This window comes from Syngnathus typhle, linkage group LG6, assembly GCF_033458585.1.
Source record: "Syngnathus typhle isolate RoL2023-S1 ecotype Sweden linkage group LG6, RoL_Styp_1.0, whole genome shotgun sequence".
Lineage (NCBI taxonomy): Eukaryota > Metazoa > Chordata > Actinopteri > Syngnathiformes > Syngnathidae > Syngnathus > Syngnathus typhle.
The window spans coordinates 5,471,560-5,492,528 of NC_083743.1; the positions used below are offsets into that span (position 1 = coordinate 5,471,560).

A 20,969-nucleotide genomic window follows, 5' to 3' on the forward strand; every position below is an offset into this window, starting at 1 on the left:
TATTTTTTTTAGTAATTTGGTGTTAAACTACACTAATCTCCAACTACAAATTGTTTAAAAAGTCAAAATAATAAGAAATAATATAAAATAATAAAAAACAACTCAATGGAAATTGGTCGAAAGGCAACTTCCGGTTGTCTGAGGAAGCTGAGGAGGGCGCTAGAGGGCAATCGTTTCCCTTTTCGTTTACGGCGTTTTTATTTGCCCGCGAGACCCGCGTCGAAAAAGGTAGGCCCTGACTGGAATTCCACAATTTGCCGTGTTAACTTTTATCATTCCCGACGTCAACCGTGCCTTGGGTGGACAACCTGCACGTAAAGCCAATGCATGTTTATTACGCTTATTGCGCTGTTCAAGTGGCAATGTTTCAATTCGCGCGCACTGCACCGCATGATTAGCCCTTATGCTAAGCTAACATCGAAGGCGAGATAACGAAAACGGCAAAAGCGTAGTTTTCATATACATGTGTATTTTGTTTGGTAAGTGTTATAAATTGGTAATTAGCACGAATGTAGTCCCTCCGTCACGTTTTTTCAAATATATTTATCTATGTAGCTGAATGGCTAATATTAGCCTAACGCTAAGCTGATGGCGCTGTCGCATCCTCGTAAGTTGAACTCGACGTCGCAAACTTTCCAGTCTCACACCCGCGCTTTTTCCTTACAGTATTTGTACAGCACGCTCACTCGCACCAAGTAACACGATGAGTTTCGACGTGAAGAAATTGAAAGTGAACGAGCTGAAAGACGAGCTCCAGCGTCGCGGCCTCGAGGCCAATGGCCGAAAGGCGGATCTCGTAGAGCGGCTCAAGGCTGCGCTGGAAGAGGAAGCCCTCGCGGAGTCACCGGACGGAGGGGACGAGGAGCAGGGTGACGATGGCGGGGAGGGCTACGAAGTCGATGATGACATGGATGATCAGCAAGGTAAACCACAGATTTACACTTTTACATTTTTCAATAAATATAAAGTCTCGCGATGTATGTTCACCATTTGTCAATTTACTTAAAATGTTGACCCGTGTCAGTGTAGTGCAGTAATTAAGGTGAATGAGCGGCAAACCCATCAAATTGTAATGCCTTTTTCTTTGGGTATTTACAGGTGAGGATTTTGCTGAAGGTGACGGCGATGCGCTGCTTGAGGAAGACGAGGGCAGAGATTCGGGCGGCTACTACGAAGAAGACGAGGTCAAACCGGAGATGGAGTCTGAGCCGTACGAGAGTCGGCCGGCATCCGACTCCGGCCACAGCGCGCCAGACCTCAGCACCCAGAACGTCAGCGCCCAGGACCTCAGCGCTCAGGACCTCAGCGCTCAGGACCTCAGCGCTCAGGATCTCAGCGCGCCAGACCTCAGCGCTCAGGACCTCGGTGCGGAGGACCTCAGCGCGCAGGACCTCCGCACACCGGAACTCCGCGTGCAGGACCTCAGCGCGCAGGATCTCAGCGCAGATGCCGACTTAAGCGCAGACGCTGACTTCAGCAGAGACGCAGACCTCAGCAGAGACGCGGACCTCAGCAGAGACGCTGATCTTCCCCAAGCCGCTGCCATCAATGAGGCAGAAGTCAAAATTGAACCTCACGAGGAAAAAGACATCGAGCTCAAACAAGGTTCGTGACAATTGAATTCCAGACGCACTCGGGATTGTATCAAACTTTACAAATGAAAAGATGCAGACGCTGTTATTATTGTAAGTATTGTTGGAATTGTGTAGTCAGAAAGTTCTCGGTTTCTCAGTTGTGATGTCAGCATAGTTCCTATGGCACCAATTACGACCGTCGATTCCTGATTGGACCACAGGCGTACCAAATTAAATGTTTGTCGTTCATCACAGAAACTAAAGAAGACATCAAGGTTGAGGACACACCAGAGGCGGCAGGTGATGATGGGTCAGAGAGCCGTGGGTCTGAGCCCAAACGCGAACAAGATGGTGACGGTCCGGCAGAGCAAGTGAAGATGGAGTCAGAGAGAAGCGGACAGTACGGCCGAAAGCGACCGCACGAGGACAACAGGGGCTACAATTACTACGAGCATCGCGAGGAAAAGAGGTATGCGTTCATTAATTGTCCAAAGCAAGCTTGATGGCTCAATTCGTTGAACCAGTCGTGACGCTCCTTTAAAACAAATTGTATTACATTGTACCCTCATTTATCATCAACCAATTATGCCCGTCAAGAGACACTTGTCGTGTTCTTCGTCGCGATCACTTGGTGTGTGAAAAGTCACCATTATTATATCCACAAATTTTGTTATACATTTCAAGTTTTATTTTGAAGGGGTGTGGGGGTGTTATTTATGAGTGCACATTATATGGCGGATTTTACAGTAGGTCCACCGTTTGATGAGTTTGAACACAAGCTAAAATGTTTCTGTCTAGTATTGTTTTTGTTTCACGTTTTTTTTTTTTAGCACTGTCTTTGAACCCGTTTGGTCCGACCCGTGACAACTCGGGCCAAGCTTCAGTGCTAAAGCAAAAAGTAGGCTTGTTCATAACTGGAGCCTCATGGTTGTTCTCCAAGTGGCTCCTTTAAAGCAAGCTACAGCTTCATCTCCACTCTGATTGTTTTTCAACCGGCTGGCTGTTTACTGATCATACTACAATCTCTCTCGCTTGCTCTGAAAGTGCTGGTCAGCCGTTAAATTATTTATAAAAAATATTTAATAATTAGTCTATATGTAGACGCTCCAATTTCTGCAGCTTCCGACGACGACAAGCATTCGTGCCGATTGTATCCGGTTATAACCAACCTTTGACCTGTCGAACCCGGAACCGCTGCCATTTTCCCAGTTTGAGTCACTCATGCTAAGTGAGCGAAGCCGGACGATCGCGATTCACGATGGAAGATGCAAAAACGTGAGCTCCGGGAAATTATGATAGACTCGAGATAGCAGGGTGAAACTTTTAGGGAACAATTATCATATAATGGTTATTGACATATGTGATTGCAGTGATGATTCGCCCTCACGTATTTCCTCTATGTATTGTTTTATGCGAAACATCTATACATAGACTTTCCGCGTCTAGGGGTACAAAGTCGGCGATGGAGGTCTTCGATGCAATCGAAGATGAGGACGCAGTTGTGGATAAAATCTTTATTGCTCCACCCGTGGTCAGTTTCGAGTCTGACGAAGACACGGGCGAGGAAGACTGCGGAGGAATGTTCAGTAATCTCTCGGGACGGCAGCTTAGTGCTCCCGCCGTGGTGGTCCTCGCCGACGGACGTGTGATCGGAGATGATGATGATGGCGACACTGAGGAAGAAGAGGAGCCCCAACAGGCCTCCACCTCAAAGAAACGCTCGCAGAAAGATGCGTCGGACTACAATTGGACCAAGAGTAAAACGCGCCTGACAAAATTCCCGGACGCCAGGCCTCTCGCCGTCCCCGCAATTTTGGTTGGAAAGAGCGCAGTTCAGAAGCTGGACTTCTTCCTTTCTGATGTATATCCTCACCTTGTTCGAGAGACCATCAAGTATGCGGCGGTGACTGACTCCAACTTCCAGCTCACCGTCGGAGAATTGAAGCGCGTGGTGGGGATCTTGCTGCTCTCGGGTTACCACCAGCTCCCCAGTCGCCGACACTACTGGAACACAGATGAAGATCTCCATTGCGCCCTCGTCGCTGGGGCCATGTCACGCAACAGGTTCGAGGAGATCATCCGCTACATTCACTGTGCCGACAACACGCGCCAGAACAGCAGCGACCGGATGACAAAGCTGCGTCCCATGATGGACATCCTCAACGCTCGGTTCGGGGAGGCGTATCCAATGGACTGCAATCTTGATCTGGACGAGGCAATGATTGAATACTTTGGAAGACACGGATGCAAGCAATCAATCCGAAACAAGCCGGTGCGGTTCGGCTACAAGGCCTGGTGCCTGAACAGTGGGACCAACGGCTTCCTGCTCCACTTCGACATCTACCAGGGGGCGAGTGTAGATGCCTCTGAAGTGGAACGCAAGTTCGGCCAGGGCGGTGGCACGCTCCTTCGACTTCTGGACAACCTCCCCGATGCTGTGCGTGCACTTCCGCTACGCATCTACATAGACAACTACTTCACCGGCCTCCCGCTAGTTGCAGAGCTGCGCAGGCGGGGCTACGCTTGCACGGGGACGATCCGAGAAAACCGCATCCCGCGCTCTTGCCCGATCACAGATCAGAAGGCTATGAAGAGGAAGCCGCGTGGTGCCGTGTCTGTCGTGTACGACACGGCAAACAAGATTGCGCTCACTCGGTGGAAGGATAACGCCGTGGTCACCATCGCCTCCACCCTCGCCGCTGAGCATCCTCTGCAGAAGGTGTCACGCTGGTCAAGGCAGGAGAAGAAGAAGGTGGCAGTGGACCAGCCATTTGTTGTCCAGCTGTACAACCGCAGCATGGGCGGCACGGACCGCGCCGACCAGAGCATCGAGCTCTACCGCATCAACATGCGCCGGAAGAAGTGGTGGTGGCCGATATTCACCTGGATGCTGGACGCGGCCGTCTTCAACGCATGGGTGCTGCACCGGCTGGATGAGCACGGCGGGATGTCTCTGCTGGAGTTCCGACGCGAGGTGGCCCGAACTCTGGTTGCAGCACCAGGCGCCACTCGAGCTCGGAGATCGTGCAAACCGCGCGTGTGCGCAGTTGCCGATGACTCCCGCTTCGACACCGTGGAGCACTGGCCGGAAGTGGCGGCGCAAGGCCGGAAGTGCGCACTGCCGACTTGCAAGTCGCGTCCGTCCAGTGCGTGCTCCAAGTGCCGCGTGGCACTGTGCACTGTGAAGTGTTTCCGTGCTTACCACCAGCCGGAATAAAATGTGTGAGATGCACTGGTCGCGTGATCCGTTTTCTGACCGGAAGTGGCGGCGCAAGGCTGAACATCATCACTGCTGAGTTACAGTTTATATCTGCGTTTATGGTACCGCAAGTTTGAAAGTTTGTTGTTGAAAGTTTGTTGCAAATAAATACGGCTATGAAAGCCACTTGTCTTCATAGAAACTTTGGCATTTTCTTACGGCTGGTCCCCATACCCTGGGGATGACGGCCGCCCATTGAAAATTGTGGGAATGGTCCCTTTCATGTTGCAGACAGCTGTTACGTGTAAAGCACAACTATCTCTGAACATTCAAATAAATGACATGACGCTACACTTGCAAATCGTCAGAATGCTCCCATTTTTGTGCACGTATCAGCACATAGTCTATATATAGATGCCGCATATTTCGTATACGCCGAGTCATAACCAAAAGAGCGTGGCATATTTGTACTTGGGGACACCTAAGGACCCAAAAAATATGCACCTTTTTAGAAATAACAATTTGGGCAGAAACGGGTTTATATTATAGCAAGCTAGAGCTTCATCTCCACTCTGATTGTTTTTCAACCAGTTGGCTGTTTACTGATCATACTAGAATCTCTCTCGCTTGCTCTGAAAGTGCTGGTCAGCCATTGAATTACGTATAAAAAGTATTTAACTGTCTGATTGGTTCTATTTTGAAGGTCTCGGACGCCACAGCCACCGGCGGAAGACGAGGAAGAGAACATTGATGACACTCTCGTTACTATCGACACATGTAAGTGGAAAGCTGGGTCCTGGTTATGTACGCTATTTTTTTTAAGGCTACGCTAACTGGATGTCCAATTTGCTTTGGTTCTCAGACAACTGCGATCTGCACTTCAAAGTGTCCCGGGATCGCTACAGCGGCTACCCGCTGACCATTGAGGGCTTTGCTTACCTGTGGGCGGGAGCACGTGCCACCCACGGGGTCACTTGTGGCCGCGTGTGCTACGAGATGAAGGTATTTTAAAACATCGGAAAAAATCGGAATTTGGTCGCTTTTGCATTCGGGGTACACAATTGTTGCATTCGAAAAACGCTGTGCGTGTTTTTTTTCTTCAGATCAATGAGGAAATTCCCGTCAAGCACCTTCCCAGTTCGGAGCCGGACCCGCACGTCGTCCGGATCGGATGGTCCCTCAACCACTGCAGCACTCAGCTTGGTGAGCTCATTTAGGGGGTGCAAAAGAAGAACACCTCCTCATACCAACTTTCCTTGATTCTTGTCCTAGGAGAGGAGCCCTTTTCCTTTGGCTTCGGCGGAACGGGAAAGAAAGCAACCGAGTGTAAATTTTCCGACTACGGGGAAAGATTTGGCGAAAATGATGTCATCGGCTGCTACATCGTAAGCGACCGCAACCTTGAACCTCAGCCGCTTTGTCCAAAAGGCTAACACCCGCTCTAATATCGGCAGGACTTTGACCAAGGCGAAGAAGTGGAGATGGGATTCTCCAAGAACGGCGTGGAGCTCGGCGTCGCCTTCAAAACCACCAAGGAGGCTTTGGCGGGCCGTGCGCTCTTCCCCCACGTGTTGGTGAAGAACTGCGCCGTGGAGTTCAACTTTGGACAGAAGCAGCCTTACTTCCCGCCGCCCAGCGGCTACACCTACATCCACAGCGTGGCCCTGGAGGACAAAGTCCGAGGCACCAAGGGACCTGCCAGCAAAGGCGAATGCGAGGTAAGGACTTGAACTTGATTTTGGGGCTGTCATGGTTTAGTAATGTTAATGTGTTAGGGTCACTACTGACCCGTTATGAGTTTTAGCATGCATAAAAGTACTTCATACATTTGTTTTTTGCGTTGAAACTTTTTGACTTTGTCAAGGTCTTTCATTTAAACAAAATAAAATCTTTTTTTTTTTTTACTACATTACAAAGTGCTCTGGTGAAGGAAATTACTTCATTTTGCTTCATTTAGGGGCTTTTCTCTTTGCCTTTTATGGCTGACTTAATACACGGGTCCAAAATGACCCTACTTTGGCTTTTCAGATTCTGATGATGGTGGGCCTGCCCGCCTGCGGAAAGACCACCTGGGCAATCAAGCATGCAGAGACCAACCCTGAGAAGAAGTACAACATCCTGGGCACCAACGCCATCATGGACAAGATGAAGGTCATTTTTTTATTATTATTAGTGTGAAGGTGAAGACCTTCACACTATTGTTATTCCTGTCCTTTATTCTTATTATTATTCAACTTATTCCGCTCATTATTATTGTCATTACTTCTCTAACACGTGTCCGTGCCGTGCAGATGATGGGCCTGCGACGCCAGAGGAACTACGCCGGGCGCTGGGACATTCTGATCCAACAGGCCACGCAGTGTCTCAACCGCTTGATCGAGATCGCCGCTCGCAAGAGACGCAACTACATCCTGGACCAGGTAGTGTAGCAGCAGTCGCTCGCGCGCACACTTTAAGCGCTCAGCACCGTCACTCATTGATTACGCTCTCTAATGGACTATCTATTTATTTTTCAGGGGGGCTCTGTGTATTGTAGAAGTAGTAGAAGCCGCATTGAATCTCACCCTCTTTTGTCACTTTGCTTGTCTTGTATTGTAATCAAAAGTGACGGAATATTTTACTCCATGTTGTCATCCCTCGCTATCTATACATATCTATATATTTTGCACTGTCCTAAAACAATACACTGTTTGTCTTGTGAACTGCGACAATGTACAAGTAGACCGTGACTTTGTAACGATGTTGAGAAACAAGTAAGCTCTGACGCTGGTGAGTAAGAAAAACACCTTCTGTTGCTAATTCCTAAGAGAGAGCTTTTTCACTTTAAAAGCTGTTTTGTTAACTACCAGTGAGATACACGGAACTGTTGAGTGTGTGTTTTAATTAATTGACCCCCCCAAGGTAAGTAGTGACTAACAGGGTTGACATTTTCAGGGCTTTAGTTTTTTGGGGGGCAAAGGTAGGTAGGGTCAGATAGCGACATTGCCATGGAGACGTGAGTATGTGCAGGTAAGTTGTATCTGTGTTGTCATGTCTAGTGGGATACGAGCTCCTTGGAAAAAAAAAAACAGGTAAGCCCAAGTAGGTATCAGGGGTGGGGGGCCCAAACGCGAAAACCTGTTTGTGTCCATGAAGGATATTTCTATAGTAGCGTATTGCGTCGCTTTTCACGAAAAGCCGTTTGATGTACTTTGGGATTGACGTTGGCATTTTTGTCTCTTGTAATTGCGACGATTCATTGCTGCTTTGCTCTTTTATATCTACTAACACTGGTGTTTCCCAAATTTGGACTCATTCAACGATATTTGCGCACTTATTGCACAAAATGGCGTTTTCGCTGAGGCAATCCTGTCGTTAGCCACCGAAGCACTGCCGTTTTTAGCGTCGCCCCAAAAAAAAGCCTGTTGAACATCATCAATATGTCAGATGGTTACTTCTTAACATATGTGGTGTACTGCTAATGGTCCACATTAAGAAAATATTAAATGAGGAACAAGCACAAGTTGAACTCTGTGAATTTAATTGACCAAATTTGGATGTAGGACGCTTCGGTTTGATGATTAAGGATTTATCTGTGGATGTTTGTCTCGTCTGTTAGGGATTTATTGTTGTGAAAGAATCTTTTACCAATCACGCGTTGAAATCGATTCGTTCGAACCAGCAGACACCGTGTTCGCACAATTGTAACGTCACGTAAAAGCTACAACTTGGGACCTTCTTTTGTTTCGCGTACAGAAGACGCGTTGATCAGAAAAACAAAGGCAAAGCTGTCATCCTCTTATCTCGTCACATCACAATGCATGTCAATAGCGACAAACTCACTCGGAAAAAAAATTCTGCGGGGAAAAATGGTATTGTCATTTTGAGACGCGTTTCCTCGGATTTTGTGTGTAAAAATTAATCAGGTGTCTTGTGTTTTTTTTTTTTCATACAATACAGTTCTTTTTTTTTCTGGTGTTGGTGCAACACAAATTTGTACGAAAGTTGCTAACATTACGAGACACATTGCTAGGCTATTAATATGGAAGTCGTGAGAATTCATCCAAATGCTGATCCGCAACCTAGTTCATTACATGTTTTATGTCGGGACCCTGAATGTGGCACAATTCTTTTACCTTGCTTTTTATTTATTTCCCGACTGTTTAATGCTAATAGTACAATGCTTGTACGTTTGATCCATCCGCCTAAGATCTGCGAGTCGGACATGTTAACAACTACACCCAACATGCTAAACAGCTATCTCCCCCGTGGTGCCGCTTTAAATAGCCAGTTAGCATGCTAACAGACAGGTTCTCGTTTTCAGGTTTTCTTCCTTCCCCACCTTTTAATCTTGCTCAGCTCACTAACATGGCTAAAAATCACCGTAGCGTTTTGTTGAAATGAGTAACAATGGGTCCCCCCCCTTCCCCCCGTTGGTCGGCAGCGAACGTCGGGCAGCAGATACGGCAGGTAAGCGTTGTGAGCGACGCGCCCTCTAGCAACCGAGCTAACGCGTAGCCTCATCCCAGCCAAACAAACTTGTGTCGCTTGATGATTGCAGGGTTCCAGCTTCCCATTCCAGCGGAACGCCTTTGCAAGTAAAACAATAACAAACAAGCTTCTACCTCTTTCTTGTCGCCATTGCTAGACAAATGTATATGGATCAGCAAGGAGACGAAAAATGCGTCCTTTTGAGGGTTTTCAACGCAAGGCTATTGTAATTTGTCCCACGGACGAGGATTTTAAAGAGCGAACTTTAAAGCAAACCAATGAGCAGGGGAAGGATGTGCCCGATCATGCTGTGTTAGAAATGAAAGGTAGGACCGCTGTGGATACAAGCAACAAAACACCAGATCTACTTTTTTTTTTTTCTTTTGTTATTTTCTATGTGTAAAAATCAAACTTGGAAGATGAACCCCCCTTTTCCGTCCCCACTTGCTTCTCTTCCCCTCCCTTCCCCATCAAGTTATCAGAACTGGACATATTTATAAGTTGTGATTATTATTTTCCCTCCCCCCAATGTTCCCTCTTTTTGCCTCCTTCCTGCCTTGCAAACTGAGGGGGTGCAAAGTTTTGCTTGTAGTAATCTCTACTAAATTCACAAGTTCGCCAATACACTTTTTTTCCCCTGAGCGTATGTTGTAACCAACTCAATCGAAAAAGCAGTTCACATCGAAAAGATGCAAGTGTGTCGAATCGGAACAGATTCGAATTGTTCCACTTTGAAAATATCCCACGCCATATTGAATTAAATGGTAATCCCCACCGAGTTGAACTGAATTGAATCGTTTCATTCTATTTATTATCGTTCTACTTTCAAATCAGACCGTCCTTGAGTTGTACAACACTTCACGTATGGCAATATGCAGAAGCTAGAAAAACACATTTTGACTAAGTGCCAACCGTTTGTCAGTGCAGAGCTAAGTTTAAGTTTGATAGTTTTTTTTAATCATCTATATGCCATTTATTATCATATCCAATATTGGTATTGTTTTTAAAATGGCCATTTCAATTCTTTTGCTATCCCGAGCAGTCCCAATAAAGGGAATGACTTGAACACGTTGATTTGCGTCGAGTTGCCCTCCTTGGATTGCAGCGTTCTTTCCTCCCCCCCCTCCCCCCTCCTGTGTCTGTCTCCACAAATGTTGCCTCCATGTTTGCTCCCTGTCACTTGCTCTTTATGCTCTTCCCGCCTCTTCTGCGCGACACTAATTTGTCTCCCCTTTGTTTTTTTGTCCTATGGTGGTGTGGCTGCTCCGGTCGTCACCGCATCCCCATCCCTCCCCCCTCTCTCTCTCTCTCTCTCTCTCTCTACCCCACCTAAAGCCAACTTCACCTTGCCCGAAACCTGCGACTTCCTGGAAGGGGTCACCTATGTTGAGCTGCAGCAGGAAGATGCCGAGAAGCTGCTAAAGCAGTACAACGACGAGGGGCGCAAGGCAGGGCCCCCGCCTGACAAACGCTACGACAACCGGCAGGGCGGCTATCGTGGCCGTGGCAGCTTCCCGCGCTACGACAACCGCGACTCACCCCGCGGGGGCTACCAGAGCCGCGGTGGAGACTCGGGTGGATACAGAGGTACCAGCATTTTTTTTTTTCTCTCGTCTAGCAGTTTTGATTTCAAGCCATTTTCTCCCACATGCTTCATTCTTATGAATGCACATCTGTAACTTAAATTCACGCCAAGCCATAATTGGCCTGAAGGATCATAAAGGATGGCCTTTCCACAGGTTACAATCGGGGAGGCTACGGTCAGAGCCGCTGGGGCAACAACGGTAACAGCTACCGTGACGGCGGCTCCGACTCCCGCTCTGGATATCGCGGACAGTCGTCAGGAAGTAGTTACAACCGGCCAGTTCCTTACAACAAAGGCGGCTACAACCAGGTAAGCCTGATTCTTTTGTATTCGAAAGCAGTGTTCTGTTTTTTCCCCCCCATCTTGGTCAGGCTCTATTTGGAAACGATGTCAACAAAGTATGTTGATGTCCTCTTTGTCCACTCGCTCACTTTGCACTCTTGGGGCAGGGCTACGGCCACGGCTACAACCAGGGCGGCTACAACCAGGGTGGCTATAACCAGAACTACTACGGCAACTACAGTCAGTACCCGGGCTACAGCCAGAGCTACAGCCAGCCGGCCGTCGGCGCCCAGTCGTACGCCCACCACCAGCCCCCCGCTCAGCAGCATCAGGCCCCACCGCAGCAACATCAGGCACCCCCTCAGCAGCAGCAGCAACAGCAGCAACAGCAACAGAGCTACAACCAGCAGTATCAGCAGGTCAACAAAAAAAAAAAGTCTAAACCAAATGAATATCAACTATAATGAATAAACAAATGTATTTTGTATTTCAAATAAAAATAAATTTTAAGTATGAATAAAAATAATAATAGTTCTATCATGCGATACCAAAACCGGAGAACCGCAAATTTTCAAGATAGAAATCCTGAACTGCATGTTTTTATCTGTTGTGCCCACAGTACGCTCAGCAGTGGCAGCAGTACTACCAGAACCAGAGCCAATGGAACCAGTATTACAGCCAATACGGCGGCTACCCTGGACAGGGTAGCCAAGGCTCGTCTTCCGGATCCCAGTAGCTCCCTACTACCCCTGAGCCACTTTGGTGTGCTGACCCCCCTCCCCACCCCTATTCTTCACCACCTTGTTTTTTCCCCCCACTCCCTTTAAATCAATCTTGTATGAAGCCGTGGCGTGGTGATAGATGCTAGCTAGCCCCGTGCTAACCCTTGCAATGCTTTGTGCGGATGAGAGAAGTGCTGGTTTGTAGACGCACCAGTAAACAGTTTAGGTGGGGGGAGGGTTGAGGACAAAAGCATGCTTTTTACTTTTCGTTGACTTTTTTTTTTTTTTTTCCAGTCACACATCACCAAACCACCCTTTTAGAAGCCGTCGTATTAAGGCGTTGACACTTTTTCAGTAGAAGCATTTTGCTTTTTGTTGTTTTAAATCTTCTCGTGGTCATTGTAGTTCATATTCCATTATGTTTCCCGCAAATTTTCTTTTCTACCAGTGTGAAAAATATGATCAGTTTCTTGTCTTTCTACAATAAATGCAGTTGTATACACCTGAATGCAACGTTGGCTTTACTTTGTGACTAATATTTGAGAATACATTTTAAAATGATTTATAAAATAAATCATTTTTGTTCAAGCTCATGTACTTCACAGTCACATATGCCAAGATAAGACTTTGTCATTTTTCACTTTTAATTCTTCCTCCTCGGTGGGGAGTCACAAATTACGTCACAGCAATGAGATTCATATACATGAGAACTGTCAAAAAAAAAAAAAAAAAGCATCTTTCCTCTCATACACTTTGAGCTTTTTTGTGGTAGCTGCCACACTTCAAAACACAACCACACACACAAATGAATGGCAATTCTGCTTTAGTGTTCATTTTCCTCCACACACTCAATCCTGGATCCGGAAACTGCTCGTGATATTCCCAAGAAACGTAGCACCAGAGACATCATGACCGGAAACAAAAAAAAAAAAAAGTCTATTTGTGGTGGAGAAAGTTCATGTGCCTGCCGCTCGATGGTCAATCGGGCTCCCGGCTCTTCTCCTTGCCGAGGTGAAGCTCCTCCAGCTTCTCTTGCAGGAAGGAGATGGGCATGGAGCGACTCCTTTGAGGCAGTGTGTTGGCCTGACACACACACACACACACACGTTAACATGTTAGCTTGAAGTCAAGGTGCAGGCTTGGCGTCTCACCTGTCCAGGAATGGTGTGGTTGTACATCCTACGCGCCTTCTTCTCCTGGGGGGTCCACAACCCGGGGTCCGTCTGAGTGGAGCGGTCCCACAGAGCCGCAGAGTCTGTGCTTTTCCTGAAGGGGGCGCAGCCCTTAGGGTGTTCGGAGTCGTTGCCGTGGGGGAACACAAAGGCCTCTTCCTCGGAACCTGATGAAGGTGAGGGGGGGTTAGGGTGTAAGAATTGTGGCCTGGGAGGGGGCGGGGGGGTACGTACTCCACACACTCCCTTTAACTCGGGAGTCAGCAGCGGGGGTGCACGGGCAGGAGCCGCTGGTGCTTTTATGTTTCTTCAAGCACTCCATCCCCACCAGATCCCGGCAGTGTCTGTGGCAGTTCATCCCGCAATCTGACGAGAAACACAGTTTTAATCATTTCTACTTTTCTTTTCCAGACTTCAACACGTGACACTTTTTCAGGGTTTTGCAGCAAAATCAGGATCTGGTGGATCTGGTGGAGTCTTGACCATAGTTTTTTTGTCTGTCCCCTCTGGCCATATTTAGCTACTGCACTTAAGGCAGTGCACACCTTGCAAGGATCAAAAGTAAGATGGCCGCCGCAAGTCATGTTCATGTGGAGCAGTGCTTCTCAAATAGTGGGGTGCGCCCCCCTTGGGAGGCGCGGTGCTATTCCTGGGGGGGCGCGTGTGACCCTGGGGAACAGGCTTTTTTTTTGGCAGTACTAGAATAAAGTGTAATTGCGGGTTTACTACAGCAGGGGGCAGTGGCGCTCTCATTGTTACTTCTGTCACGTTTGCGACAGTGCAACGTTTTACGACTTACAAGACAAGTTAGGATAGTCACGGTGGGGAGCGCGAATAGATTTCTTCTTGCTAGGGGGGGGCGTAACAGAAAATAATTGAGAAGCACTGATGTGGAATGTGCAGGCAGGCCACTCTGGGTTTTTGTTTTTTTTCTTCAGGTTTGGTTGGTATTCAACTCAATATTTTGACATTTTGAATGACTTTCAAGCTGGGAAGATTGGAATAGTTTCTACGTTTATTTAATAAGCCATTCATAAGCTGCTGTGCTTCTCAACTCAACAAACAAATGGTGAGTGAATACTTTTGAGTATTACCCTGCCTTTAAATTGATGAAATAAGGCATTTGCAGCTTGCATTATTACTCTTCAAGATAGTCAAAACTACCATTTTGAAAATGTGTCTCCGGGAAAAGATTTTTAAGCTATCACCGATGTGCTTGGTTAGCCATTTTTATTTGCTAACTTACCTTTACAGTGGTAACCTTGCTTGATGACGCCCCACAACTGCAACATGATACAACCATGTTATTTTTCATTCCAAATGGTTTTAGCGTTTTTTTTAAATTATAGAGACTGACAAAGCCGCCGCAGGTGTCGCAGAAGGTGGGCCTCTTATAAGTGGTCTCGTGGAAGTTGTGAGCGTCGTTAAAGTTATAACCCAGCTTGGCGCACACCGACATCCCGCGCATAAAATACGATGTCATCTCCTCTCGGCTGATTTGACCGTGCCTGAGGAGAACGGCCATTTTTGAAAATGTCGCTTTGATGACAAATTGTTGGATATTATCCTGTATGGGAGAAAAGCATCACCTGTCAGTTTGCTGCGTGCAGAAGGAGAAGGGAAAATTGGCGGAGATGTTCTCAAAGTCCTCCAATGGGATGTAGCCGTCCTGCTTGTGGGCGTAGTTTTTCATGATGGACTAAAGGGGGCGACAAAGAGTGTTGAGAACTTCTCCTTTGCGCTACCAGTTAATAAGGAAGTGAAAATCGAGTGTGGGTGTGACATTCACTAATTTATAATTAACTCTCACATAAACACTGACAAAAAAAAAATACCGCTCATGTCCCTCATGTTTTGTACTCACATCCACCATTTGTTTGACGTGTTTGGAAATGGTGTCGGGGTCCAGGCGGGGGGTGACCCCTGACCCCCACTCTGCCACCACCGGCGGTTTCACTGGAGTGACAGGCTGCAGTCATAAAAGAAAACAAAAGAAGTTACGAGCACTCACACACACGTCGTTACACCCTAACTTGATACTTTGATGCGGTTGAGTGACGGTTGCGCTTTGCTCGCTTTTCTCGCACGCCCACACCGCTAACCCAAACGTAGTTTTCAGACATTGAGTGAGGTTACGGGTTTTTTTTTGGGTGGAGTGAGCACCCATGAGACTGACCTGGATCTTGGGGTTCTTGGGTTCCTTGGTGTAGGAGAGTTCGTAGATCTGGTCCTCGGTGTAGTAGAGATCTAGAGAGAGCTGAAGCATTAAAGACATCATTGGTGACATTCCTCCATTGAGGTCTGGTTCCGGCTCCGGTTCGTGGTTTCGGGACCAGGTCCGGGTCTCCTACCGTCAAAAGATGCAGGAGGTCTTTGTTGGCCTCGAACGGCGGCGTGAGTTGGTGCAGCTCCAGGAGCTCGTTGACGTTGCTGTGAAGGTGCTGCAGCTTGCTCAGGTTGATCTTGTCGCCGTCCACGTAGTCGGGCAAGGCCTCGTTGAGGGAGATCAGGTCCTTGAGGTGCACCCCCAGGATGGGAACCTTGAAGCCGGTGCACTCGCTGTATAGACGGCGGTAGTTGCTGTAGTTGCTGCGCGATGACAGGAGCTCCGTCATCTCGCTCAGTGCCTGATGATGTCATGGCGGAAGGTGCTCAGAAAAGATTCGGAATTGTTTAGACTTTTGGACTCTATATTAATTTTTTTTTCTTCTGGTATGGTTAACTGACATGAAAGGTTGCCGCGAGCCATCGGTGTACCTTGGTGACGTCAGGAGGCAGAAGGTTGTACGTGTCTTTTAGACGGGAGATGGCGCTGTGGCAGAGGCCTCCGGTGACGGCCATCAACGTGTTAAAGTTCTGCAGAACTCGGAGTCTCTACGCATACAAACGGATCGTCTCGTGAAATGATTTTCATAACCCAGGGAAAGGAAGAAGCTAAAAATGTCGCCCACCTGAGCTACGTGAATGAACTTGGTGAAGACTTGTGCTCTCTGCTGGGCCGTGTGCCTGCTGAGGATCATGAGCTGGACCCATTGGGAGACGCCGTTGCACATCATGACCGAGCGCTCCAGCGCCGGGTTGTCCCGCACCGAGCCGCGCACCACGTAGCTGCGGTAGTCCAGGAACTGATCCATCCACAGCCGTCACACATGTTATGAAAAAAGTTAAAATGGAGTAAATTCAACGGGCAATTTTTTTCCAGTGTATCGAAGAATTCCAATTAGTGGCAAGTCTGTGTGCTTCAAAGAAATACTTGAGTCTGACCGAAACGCTGCAGAAGTTTTTGAACTCCAAGTAGCTGAGGTGCTCGGCCATCTCGTCGGGCTCCATGTGGTCAAAGATGAGCGACACCTTCCGTTTCTTCACCGAGGGCGAGGGGCCCTGCGACACGTTCACGTGGGGGCTTCTGGGGAAAAAAGACAGACCATGTCACTCAGAAGCTACTTTTAGACTTTAGTTTACAAGTGTGGCTGTTAAAGTGATTTAGGGTCAAGATTAGTCCTCCATGAGCCCAAACATGTAGCAGTTTTTTATCGTATTCATTTTTTACGACATTTATCTGGGGGAAATTAAGGCAACCGCACTGAGTACGTTTCAAATCCAAACCGGGAGGGGCAAGTCAGGATGTGAGTGTTCCTTTAAAAACAGGTTTGTGCAGAAGCCAAGTAGAAAAAAATAAATATCTCACGGGCACGACGTGTCGATGATCTGCGCCTCCTCCCCGTCCGATCGCACCAACGCCCACAGGTCCCCCATGGTCTGCTCCAGAAGGGGGTCAGCCTCAAACACGGCGGGGAACTGGCCGATCCAGGTCCTGGCCACCGGGGCGCGACAGCAAAGTGTGTTTAGTAAGCACAAAAACGGGGCGGGATGAAAAAACCGGTTCTGTCAGGACTGTTGTCACTCACCTGACCAGGTGGCATACTTGACCCCGCCTCAGGCCTGGCTTGTCAGGGGGGCTGTCCTTATACGTGAGAGACAGTCAAGGAGAACATGTTCCTTCCTGCTTATTCTGGAATATTTCTCACACTTGCAAATTTTGACCTGCAGTCCAGCCTCGTCATGTGCTATTTCAATTAATTTGACCGCGAAAGTGGCGCCGCCACGTGACCACGAGGATATAAGGCCAGGAGCTTCTTGGCGAAGGTCTGCGACGAGACCACCCAACTGTGCATCATCAGCGTCATGTGGACCATGTGGGACCCTCGCTGGCTGCACAGCTTCCCCTCCGAATCTGCGCGACATGTAGATTTAGCGTTACCTCCGCCAAGGAAGCGGTATTATGGCAATTCATCAAACAATCTAAGCAGGGAGGGGGGGGGGAGTAAATTTTTCCTTTTTTTCGTGGCAATGAGGTGGTCATTCCTATCGCCTTTCGCTGATCACATGGTCCCTGGAGCCCAAAACTTTGAGACCCCCCCCCGCCCCACTCACCCCTTGGCAGAACAAAAAGCCTCATTGTGTGAGAACCCCCCCCCCTCTACTTCCCTGTACTGGCCCTCATTTGCATAAGCAGGTTGCGATCAAATGTGGGCGACTGACCGAAGCAGCCAAGGCAGCGGAGAATGAGCTCATCCAGGCTGGCGGCGCTGGCGCTGGGGGCCGGCGAGGGGCCCTGCAGGGCCCGGGTGATATCCTGCGGATTGGGACATGTGTTGCGTCTGTGCGGCACTTTCTGCCGCGGTGACTTCCTGCTCTTCAGCGCGCCGGTACTCTCACAGTTGGGCTTCCTGAGAACAAGTAGGCCGCAGATAAGTCCAACACAATGCGGTCACGACGTTTAGTCACGCTAACAGTCGTCGACGGCTGCTTAAAATTTGGGATCTCAAAATTTGGGGGGAAATGATTCAAAACCGAAATCAAAAATTGAATGAGACATTTTTTTAGACACTGATTTAGTCCCAAAAGATTGTAAAGCTCCAAACTAAAGTAAAAAATAAATAAATAAATAAAGGGAAGAATGTGATTTTGTTTGTGTATTTGCGTGGCTCCAGCGTGTTGTGTGTAATGTGTAGAAATGTGTGTGTGTGTGTCGCGCATGTGTGCAACCGTACCGCTGCCAAATAATATTGTGACATTACCAGGAAACGCTGCGAGTTCAGAGAAATGACGACAAGTTCCCTGAATGGCCAGACCTACATCCCCTTCTCTTATACACGCACACGCACATGCACACACTCGAGCGCTTACACAAGTAGTGAAAAAAATACACCTCGGTCCAGTGATGACTACATTCATATTTCTACTGCAGGAAGGACAACAACTAAATCACTGAATAATAATCTGCAATTACACTAAGAAAAACTTTCAAAAAATATTCGATTAATCGGTCAGGCCCTAAATTGAACATCAAAATGACGCCTAAAATGAAGAATATGTAAATATATTGTCCTAATTTACTTCTAATAAACTCAGAAATCTGTTGCTTCAAGTATAGCTACTGCAACATGTTAGCATTAAGCTAGCCGCCCGATAGGCTAAAATAGTTGATTTGTGGTGTGATTATTTTTATTTTGTGTTACATTTGACCGTGAACTTCAACTGGAAGTCAAATCGCTCTGCTGTACTTAACGGAGAAATCCATATTTCAAATGTAAATTTGCAACGGTCGTCCTTTTAACCTTTTCGCTTTATGACTCATAGTAAATGCGACCAAGTTTTTGGGTATTTCCCCTTCATCGCACATAAACAGCAGGTGAGAGATGTCAAGAGTTACCGTATTTTCCGGACTATAAGGCGCACCTAAAAACCTAGAATTTTCTCAAGAGCCGACAGTGGGCCATTCATTGAAGGTGCGCCTTTATAGTCCGGTGCGCCTTATGGTCCGGAAAATACGGTAACTTGCGAGCGAGGAAGTCGTTCACCTTTTCCTCACTGACTTTCTTCATCCCCCCTGCGTGCTACTCAAGTCGGAAAACTGCTTCCTCTTTGGAAACCCCCCTTTTTTATGTTCCCATCTATGTCAGGACTCCTGGCAACCGCAAGCCCACCCGATGCCCCCCCCCTTCCCTCTCCTGCCTCCACACAGGCCGAGCGATATGCAAATTCACCCTTTCTGTCCCTAATTGATTAATTAGAATAAAGAATAAATGGTTGCTCATGTGAAAAGCTCTTCCATGATAATGATATTTTAGCAGCACCCGATTAAAGTATTGAAACTGGCGCCGCATGATTTTTTTTTTTGCAGCACGAAGTGTCACGCATCGTTGCGTGTCGATCACGTCATCTGATAAGAGCTGCGCCCGCAGCTGCTCTGGCCGCAAAAGAAGTCCTGAAGTATTTCCTGTAGCGACATCAAAAACCCTAAAGTTCAGTTGTATTTCACTTTTATGTTGTAATTTTCATATAGGTGTATTGTTTATGTTCATCGCATTGCGTTATTTTTCATGAACACTGAGACCTACTAGGCTACTGTATTTTCAAGGTGGTCATTATGGAGGAAGCCAAAATTTTTCTTTTTCTTTTTACAAATGCGTTTCAATACGCACATTTTCACTATTTGCAGGTCAGCCCGGTCCTGATCCCCCGCAATTAGTAGGTGTCAATTACACGCTCTTCCACTAGATGGCATAAGTCACATTGAACCTTACTTCTACCGGCGTATCCAGCTTTTGCCATTTATACAATAGAAAAACTTCCTATTGAATCAAACAGGCCTCGATTTTACACCGAACCGCTCGATTTGTTGAGTAAATTGCAACAAGATTGTCATTATATATTTTTCCACTATTTTTAAATCGCAAAGGTGAGCTCAGGAGACTGTTGAACTATGAAGTATACTGATATGCAGGTCAAATAAATTAGCTGTGTGTGTGTGTGTGTGTCACCTGTCATCACCTGCTACTACTCTTGCACCACAACACTCAAATGGCTGATGCAAACATAAAACTCCCCAAACAAATTAACGCTTTTTTTTAACCACAGTGCCATGCACCTTATGAGTCATGACCTCAAAACCTCTCACACACACATACACACACACACACACGGACTTGTTTTAATGCACTTTTTGTTTGCGTTACCTCTTGGTCTTGTTCATTGCAGCTTCTTTCTCTCCACGGCCTCCTCCTCCTCCTGGGCAGCATCTGAGCACGGCGTACCTACAGCTCCATGCTTGACCCCTTCTCCTCCTCCTTCTCTTCTTCGTCGTCCTCTTCAAAATCTTCACCTTCCGGCCATCCACAAAACCGCCCCCCCTCCTCACCTCACCCCGAAAGTCAGTCAAGCCACTATCCGAGCATGTGCGGTGAGCACAGAACAGCAGAGGCAGACTTCATGCACCTGTCATCAAGGAGTCCTATGCAAAAAGAAGGCCAGTGTGGCCAAACGTAGAGCTCGGGGTGTGGGGGGGGGGAAAGGAAAAAAAGTCACTTGTCGCGTCTACATAAACAAGTCAGCATCTTAAATGGAGGAACTGGCTCTGGCAGATAGGGGAACTTGCATCAGTTTCTCTGCGTGTGTGTGTGTGTGTGCAAGGGGGAGGGGTGAGGCCAAAGAGAGAATGGTGCACACATGCAGCGCTTGTATAGGAAGGAGGAGAGCTGCAGGCAGCTCGGCCAGCAAAGAGGGACGGGGGGGGGGGGGTTGATGAACAATCATCAGTGTACCCCAGGAAGCAGCCTCTGCTGCCTTGTTTGAGCCACTTCCCATAGGAAATCGTGGAAATAGAAAAAGTCCGCTTGCATGGGCCAGCTGTCTCCATCGTGCAACTTTTATTCACCCCACGCAAAATGTTTGGAGTGACTTTTGTCACATGACTGTAAAAAAAAAATAACTGTAATGAAAGTTGCCCAATTGTTAAACCTAAATTTAAAACGAGTTTTGTTTCATTTCTTTATTTTGGATTTACATGCAAGCATTTTCCTTATTGACTTGAACAATGTCCGGTGAGGTGCTTAACAAGTTTAGTCAACATGTTGACATATCAACGTTTCATGAAACAGGAAAACTTGAAGTGAGAACACC

At 47.4% G+C, this 20,969-nt stretch overlaps 2 protein-coding genes, 1 long non-coding RNA gene and 1 other non-coding gene across 6 annotated transcripts; 3 read left to right on the plus strand and 1 right to left on the minus strand.

Annotated features, from left to right (window-relative positions):
• The first annotated feature begins 120 nt into the window (after positions 1-120).
• On the plus strand, positions 121-12,340 carry hnrnpul1 (heterogeneous nuclear ribonucleoprotein U-like 1). 2 transcript variants are annotated; one of them, XM_061281776.1, is made up of 16 exons: positions 121-228; positions 667-923; positions 1,099-1,605; positions 1,830-2,043; positions 5,477-5,550; positions 5,636-5,775; positions 5,877-5,976; positions 6,046-6,158; positions 6,228-6,491; positions 6,802-6,924; positions 7,065-7,193; positions 9,401-9,569; positions 10,579-10,830; positions 10,983-11,137; positions 11,278-11,529; positions 11,730-12,340. In XM_061281776.1, exons 2-16 carry the CDS (start codon positions 704-706, stop codon positions 11,844-11,846), a joined length of 2,829 nt encoding a protein of 942 aa, XP_061137760.1. In that variant the 5' UTR covers positions 121-228; positions 667-703; the 3' UTR covers positions 11,847-12,340. The 2 variants fall into 2 exon arrangements, with proteins under 2 accessions (XP_061137760.1, XP_061137759.1); XM_061281775.1 differs by lacking the exon at positions 121-228 and having other exon boundaries at positions 1,099-1,286; positions 1,317-1,605.
• On the plus strand, positions 2,402-2,540 carry LOC133156233 (small nucleolar RNA SNORA50). Its single transcript, XR_009714816.1, has one exon. It is a non-coding gene; the product is annotated as a small nucleolar RNA SNORA50 (small nucleolar RNA).
• A 115-nt stretch (positions 12,341-12,455) lies between the features above and the next one.
• On the minus strand, positions 12,456-20,161 carry rasgrp4 (RAS guanyl releasing protein 4). Its single transcript, XM_061281782.1, has 17 exons — positions 20,027-20,161; positions 17,547-17,734; positions 17,127-17,238; positions 16,913-16,975; positions 16,693-16,818; positions 16,269-16,410; positions 15,956-16,129; positions 15,762-15,878; positions 15,356-15,631; positions 15,181-15,261; positions 14,869-14,973; positions 14,594-14,703; positions 14,362-14,512; positions 14,251-14,287; positions 13,239-13,370; positions 12,984-13,171; positions 12,456-12,915 (listed from the first exon to the last, which is right to left on the minus strand). The coding sequence occupies exons 1-17, from the start codon at positions 20,041-20,043 to the stop codon at positions 12,811-12,813; spliced, it is 2,124 nt and encodes a 707-aa protein (XP_061137766.1). The 5' UTR covers positions 20,044-20,161; the 3' UTR covers positions 12,456-12,810.
• LOC133156059 (uncharacterized) lies at positions 13,803-20,298 on the plus strand. 2 transcript variants are annotated; one of them, XR_009714776.1, is made up of 2 exons: positions 13,803-14,073; positions 19,192-20,298. It is a non-coding gene; the product is annotated as an uncharacterized LOC133156059 (long non-coding RNA). The 2 variants fall into 2 exon arrangements; XR_009714775.1 differs by having other exon boundaries at positions 20,049-20,298.
• Positions 20,299-20,969: the final 671 nt, after the last annotated feature.

Coding starts and splice junctions, on each gene's coding strand:
- hnrnpul1 (XM_061281776.1), top strand. CDS start 704: ATGAGTTTCGACGTGAAGAAATTGAAAGTGAACGAGCTGAAAGACGAG. Junction 5,776..5,876: donor GCGTGTGCTACGAGATGAAG/GTATTTTAAAAC, acceptor TTTTTTCTTCAG/ATCAATGAGGAAATTCCCGT. Junction 11,138..11,277: donor ACAAAGGCGGCTACAACCAG/GTAAGCCTGATT, acceptor CTCTTGGGGCAG/GGCTACGGCCACGGCTACAA.
- rasgrp4 (XM_061281782.1), bottom strand. Junction 16,976..17,126: donor GCCAAGAAGCTCCTGGCCTT/ATATCCTCGTGG, acceptor ACTGTCTCTCAC/GTATAAGGACAGCCCCCCTG. Junction 12,916..12,983: donor ACCACACCATTCCTGGACAG/GTGAGACGCCAA, acceptor TGTGTGTGTCAG/GCCAACACACTGCCTCAAAG.